The sequence below is a fragment of the Anopheles nili genome, chromosome 2 (assembly GCF_943737925.1).
Source record: "Anopheles nili chromosome 2, idAnoNiliSN_F5_01, whole genome shotgun sequence".
NCBI classification, from domain to species: Eukaryota; Metazoa; Arthropoda; class Insecta; order Diptera; family Culicidae; genus Anopheles; species Anopheles nili.
In genome coordinates, this window is record NC_071291.1 from 43017471 (window position 1) to 43023917 (window position 6447).

At 42.3% G+C, this 6447-nt stretch overlaps 2 protein-coding genes and 1 non-coding gene across 3 annotated transcripts; 1 reads left to right on the forward strand and 2 right to left on the reverse strand.

Annotated features, from left to right (window-relative positions):
• Positions 1 to 417: 417 nt before the first annotated feature.
• Positions 418 to 3657, reverse strand: LOC128731382 (histone acetyltransferase KAT2A). Its single transcript, XM_053824498.1, has 7 exons — positions 3520 to 3657; positions 2988 to 3433; positions 2102 to 2908; positions 1743 to 2023; positions 1217 to 1667; positions 1050 to 1142; positions 418 to 975 (listed from the first exon to the last, which is right to left on the reverse strand). The coding sequence occupies exons 1-7, from the start codon at positions 3655 to 3657 to the stop codon at positions 909 to 911; spliced, it is 2283 nt and encodes a 760-aa protein (XP_053680473.1). The 3' UTR covers positions 418 to 908.
• A 494-nt stretch (positions 3658 to 4151) lies between these two features.
• On the forward strand, positions 4152 to 5146 carry LOC128731877 (lipid droplet-associated hydrolase). Its single transcript, XM_053825029.1, has 2 exons — positions 4152 to 4350; positions 4414 to 5146. Exons 1-2 carry the CDS (start codon positions 4152 to 4154, stop codon positions 5139 to 5141), a joined length of 927 nt encoding a protein of 308 aa, XP_053681004.1. The 3' UTR covers positions 5142 to 5146.
• A 335-nt stretch (positions 5147 to 5481) lies between these two features.
• On the reverse strand, positions 5482 to 5553 carry Trnae-uuc (transfer RNA glutamic acid (anticodon UUC)). Its single transcript has one exon. It is a non-coding gene; the product is annotated as a tRNA-Glu (tRNA).
• Positions 5554 to 6447: the final 894 nt, after the last annotated feature.

Genomic DNA, 6447 nt, shown 5'->3' on the forward strand with positions numbered 1-6447 from the left:
TTACACCTCATCGGAAAAAATTATAGTGTTGACAAGGGTAATTAAACGATCGCGATGGCTCGATGATGGCTCAATCAATTCGAAGAAATATAACCGATTTAGCGTGACATGGCACATTGTCCCACCGGATGCACCTAGTCCGCAATTATTTTTCTGTTTGTCTAGATGACTGTATAACGAATGATAGTTATTAGTATGTCAACTGTGATTACTAGCAATGATGTATTATTCTGATATTTGAAGAACTTTATTTTGGTTATTTTGCTCATGAAAATGAGAATACGATTCTGACTGAACGATCACCATAAAATAACTTTAGTAAGCTTGTTTATTTCTGTCTGACTTCTAGGTCAACTTTACACCAATTTCTACTGTACATATCTTTTGTTGTATTTCATTTTCCGTTTTTCTCACCTTATGAATCAACACAAAATTTCAATTTTCTACTGTGCCCTATGATTTCCCCGATCGAGGACACTGTCGCTGTCGGATGTGGTCAGAATGGCCACATCTTCTTTAGCCTGCACGTTACTGGTGGCCACAGAGCTGAGATGTCGTGCTACAGCTCCTGGAACACTTTTTCTCCCATAACTTACTTTGCCATCCGGAGCATTGTAAATATTTCCGTACGTCTGGTAAACGTAACGACGTTCGTCTGTACTGGAGACTTTTTTGTACGTTTTACGATGATCACCGACCGATCCAGAAGGTTTCTTACTCGATTCCCGTTTACTGTTGCCATCAGTGACCGTTTCTTCCGTGGTTCCGATACCACCATCACAATCTGTGTCTCTGTCGTCTACGGTATTTTCATCATCTTCATCATCCTCGGAGCGATCATCGTCGTCATCGTCTCCATCCTTCCCGGCGGTGCGAAGATTTGCGCGATCGAGCTTGTTAAGCGGACATCATTTATCCCATAAGCCAATTTCTTTCATCTTGGTTTGAAAGTAGCGCTCTAAGGTGTTGGCGCACCTGACGAAATACATTAAGACATTTTTTTTTTCACACTGTTGATAAGCGGGGTTGTCCGTGATCATCAATCTTACCGGTAATATTCTGTCTCAGGAGAATTGTACAATCGACAATTGGTAAAAATACGTGCCATGTCGGCCATAAAAAGCCGTCGCGTGACGTAATACCTATGGAAAGACATATGATGCAGTTGAAATTAGCACATTCAGTGCATGTTTGCTTTCAACCATCCATAACTCACTTGTTTTTCAACCGCTCCGTCATCGTCTTTAGATCCATCGGGTATTTTATGTGATCGTAGTAATCTGGTACCTCAGCCTGGTTGACCGGTTTCAGGAAGGGCCAAGCGGCTGTGTGTTGCCGCACAGCAAGCAACACTCCGCTCAGTGAATTTGCCAGTTTATCTGGATCGGCTGACTCTTCGAGGGGACGTGCCGTTCGCTGGGCTCGGAACGTAGGACGCCATCCTACCTCCCGTAAGCCCGGTATCGACTCGATTGGGATGCTACGGACACCTTCTTTGAAGCAGGTCAATCCTGGATGCACCTTTTGTACTTCTTGTTGCCGTTGCGTGATCAATTCCTTTACGATCTCTTTCTGCTTCCGAATCACTGAGCTGAATTGCGTGTAGATCAAGCTGGGATGTAATTCACAATGCATAAGGGTTGCTCCTTCATATTCTTTTATGAATCCTAAGAAAAAAGCGACCATGAGACAACACATTTCAGTGGACGGCTCTACAAAAAATTTAAAATTGATGCACGTACCACCGTACACGTGACGTGCAACCTTAATGTCTTTGGAAAATCCTTGCTTTTTAAAGTATCCAATCGCGAACTCGTCCGCGTACGTGAGAAAGTGTTTGATACCACGCTGAGTGCTGTAATCCTTTAGATGATTCATAAGGTGAGTCCCGTATCCTTTCACCTGTTCGCTGCTGGTAACGGCACAAAAAACAATTTCAGTAAAACCTTGCGATACAAACGTACGAAAACATATGCCTCCGATAGGTCGGCCCTCCTTGATTAGGGCTAAAGTTTTATGTTTCCTGCAATGTGGAAGTATCAGAAACAGACATTTAAAAATTATTTGTTATAATCCTTCAGCATATCGATTATGGACGTACGGATCAAACACTAGCTGGCTTATATATTCCCTCGGCATCCCTGGAAGCTGATGTGCAAATACACTGTGCAACCCGAGCAACCATAGCATCGATTGCTTTGTCACCGGCTTGGTAAGCGAATTTCCAACTACATGAAATTCAATCTCCCGACGATTTTCCTCCGCTTTGGCCGCTTCATCGCGGGGCGCGTTTGGTGGAAAAACAACCTCCGCACGGCTTATGTAGTTGGAATCGTTAATTCGTTTCAACGCACGCCCTACAACCTCGTCTGACAGATCTTCACAATCGGATTCCTTTTTGTAGCGCTTCGCATCTCCCAGCTTTTTGCCACTCCCTGACAAAGTCGATCCATCGTGTTGGCGCTTGCTTTTATGCAGCAGGAGCGATGCAGGAGGCTTAAAGTTAGACGACCAGATGGGAGAATCTTCGTTCACCACTTCTTGCTTGAGCGCTTCGAGGAATTTTGGCAATTGCAGAATCATGACGCGCTTCTCCGGCGGCATACGGTCGTGTTCGGTTTTACACCGTGACAGCAGTTGCTGGTATACATACTGATAAACGGCTTTCAGTAATGTACGCCCAAACACGATCGAGGTTTCGAAATGGCGTAACGAGCTGCAGAATGCTGGCACGTGGCAGAACACCAACCAGCGCGTATAATTAATTTTATAGTTTGAGACATCCTCTTGATTGACCAGATCCTGGCGTGCACTTGGTGCTTCGAAATTCCAGTGATTGAGACAGTGAAGAAATGTCTTAGCGACATCCGTCATGGTGTCCAATTCGGACGAAGATAGATGACCATACCTGTGAACGGAACAAATTGGAAGAAATCAGTTAAAAATTCTGTTATTTTAATTGATCGGTTGAACAAAGCACTATTTACTTATGCAGCACAAAATTGGTAACCGCTTTCGATATCGAAGGTTGCTCAAAAGGAGGATCTCCCAAAGGACCGCGAATGACTGCCTGTGTACGTGTTAGGATGCACTGCCGCAACAAACGAAACAAATAAGCGTAAACTTTCTTCGTGTCGGTATCTGTTTCCCGCAACATGCTCATGTAGAGATTTTCTACATCAACTATTGCGCCCAACAATTCGTTCATCTGATCTTCGGTGATGTCACCCAAATGCTGGATGTGCGTTTCCAGGCTGTGTTTGCAGTTTGGATTTCGGCATTCTTCACCGAAATCGGGACAATAATCCACCTCCACATCCTTATGACGATTCTCCTCCGGCGTTTTCCATCCACTGCAACGGCACTCGTTTGCCTGGCAGGATGAGTACATGGAAAGCTTTGTCAGCTTTTGATTACGGGGAAGCTGGTACACCTAAGGTTCAATGTGGAAAAATTACATTATTTCAAAAGGATGATGCTAAATCATTGGTAGAGTAACAGATTCAGACAGAGGCTTACCTTTTGCTTGCGCTGCATGATCCGCTCGATACTATCCTGACGGGTTGTTTCCTGTGATCCACCACCATTATTGGCATGATTGGAGTCGGTCCTCTCTTGCTTCACTTCTCCGTTTTGGGTTTTTGTGTTGTCGCTCATATCTTTTTGTTTAGCTAGTTTTATTTTAGTCGCAGGGCGATCTGAACGAGATTGATTGATTTAGAGATACGAGATAGAAACAAACAATTCGGGGTTTATTTATTATTTCGAGAGACACCACTGACAATCACCAACGACATAAGATATGTAGTGCAAAGATATCCTGCTTAAGGAAATAAGTTGTACCTCAAATTTGAAAATATACCTTTGAAAAGAATGTTTTGAAATATGATGTACATAAACCATATTTGTAATGATACACAAAATGTTTTCTATTTTCAAATCTAACACTTCTTTTAAATGATTATTATTTGAAAACGGTTTATTTTTTTATCTACATCTTGGGCGTGTTGTCTTGACAGTTGGTTAAATCGTTGCATTTTGCGTTATAATTGCTCATGTTTTGTAATCTCGCTAGTGTAGCTGCAAATAGATGTTATTCGATAATTCGTTCGATTTACCTGCCTCATAAGCTGTTTTGTAGATCGTTAGCCATGCAAGAGTCGTATCCAGTAATCGCCAAAGTGCCCACACATATTCTTACTTGGGGTAAATGGATCGAGGAGTCGCTGGGAGATAGCAAAGAGATTGTCTTGTGTATCACCGGCAATCCAGGACTTCCTGGATTTTACACTCAATTCCTATCCACAGTCTATGAATGTTTGAACAAAGAATTACCAGTATGGGTGATCGGTATGTAGAATGTCTGTAATGTGTATCGTGTTTAGAATTGCATCTGTTTTTTCTTCTTCGCAGGCCAAGCGGGTCACGATGAAGCAGATGAAAGTCCATACAAAAAACCTGTTCCTCCTCTTAGGGGAAACGAGCCTCTCTTCAATTTGAATGGGCAGCTTGAACACAAAGTTGCATTCATAAGGAAATATGTTCCCGAGGGAGTAAAAATTCATTTGATCGGCCATTCCATCGGAGCATATATGGCACTAGAATTGCTTAAAATTCCCGACATAAGCGACCGCGTGCAACATTGCTATTTTCTGTTTCCTACGCTAGAACGAATGGCTGAATCGAAAAACGGTTTTATTGTCACCAGATTGATCAATCCGGTGTGGTTTGTGTTGCAATGGTTCTATCGAATGTTTGCAATGCTACCGTTGTTTGTCCGTACTTGGATTATTTACATGTACTATCTGGTAGACGGCATTCCAAAACATTACCTCGGAACCGGGCTCAAGTACATGAATCCTAACGTCATCGATAAGATTTGGTTTCTCGCTATTGACGAAATGGAAAAGGTAAAGCAATTGGACATCGATACACTGGTCAAGAACAAACAGCGCATCAAGCTGTATTATGGCACCACGGATGGATGGGTACCGGTAAAATACTATCACGAACTGAAACAACGAATTCCAGATGTTGATGCCGAGCTTTGTACCAGGAAATACCAACACGCCTTTGTGCTCCGATCTGCAGCTCAGATGGGCTATTCTGTTGGTGAGTGGATCTTAAAGTATCGTGTTTAAAAACGAGCTATAACAACGTTTGATATTAGGAAAATAATAACGTGATCGTAGGTTTGGGAATGTTTGATCTACACGTCAACAATCATTAGATGAAAGAAAATCCCATAATTTAGACTTTCATTTGATCTTGAATATTGTTTGATCAATAATATTTAATTTTATTTGATTGAGGTATGCGAAACGAAGAACAATCGTTTCTAAAAAAGCTGTTGTTTCTGCTGCCTAAATCATTCGTTTACGTGTCAGGAATTAAAATTAAGACAGTTAACTTGCATGGTTGTTGCAAATAACTTCAATATTATACAAGCCAATTGTGGTGATGAAAATCAGCAAAAATATTTTCCCATACCGGGAATCGAACCCGGGCCTTCTGGGTGAAAGCCAGATATCCTAGCCACTAGACCATATGGGAGGCTTGTTTAAGGATGTACGAAATACGGCTGGATGACGTACAAATCAGAAGAATAATATTTCTCTCGTATTACGATTATTCCCTGGCGTGTCAAACTAAGTTCCAGAAAAGCTCCTTTATCTGCTCCACAACAGTTGAGTATCTGCTCCAAACAGCCAGCCGATATCGCAGTATTGTTTGGATGAACAACAATAGTAGTGTACCTCATGAACACCTCGCTCTCACGAAGCAGGTTCATCTACCATGCGCACTGTTTACCATTTGTGAATACACTCTGAAGGCACCAAGCGTATGGATGGATACGACAGTCGCGAGAGATCCTTTGGTGTGGCCAGAAACTATAAACTCCTCCAACGACCGACGGTGAGGATAGGGAGTGTTTCAATGTCAATTTGTGGATGAATTATGTCAACATTTAATTGTTCTTCGTGAAGTTATCCTTCTGCAAATGCCACACAGAAACTACATTGCAGAAGAACAGCAGGTTTCCCGTTTCGGTTGGTAGCGATTTGCCTTTCCACAGGGCAAAGGCAAGTGTGGTGCTGTGTTTTATAATCAATTCGCCCTTCCTCACAAATCAAAAGAGTAGGCTGTGTTGTGCAAGCGTTCTCAAATCAAAACAAACAGCACTTGCACTACGTATAGTGAGTGGAATGGAAATAAAATTGTCACTTGGTTCATTTCGTCCCTATTATTTCGCGTACGCTGCCAACAAAACTGCTGCGATAATTTTTCGCCATTTCGATGCGTTTGATATTATTCGGCTGTTTTCGCTTCTCGCGTCAACTCGTGGAATTGGTTCTATTTTTGGTACAAAGCGTGGTAGGAACATTTTGCTACAACCCAGAAAAGTGTGCCCATGGTTAATATCGCACACCCTGGTATCGTTCGCTC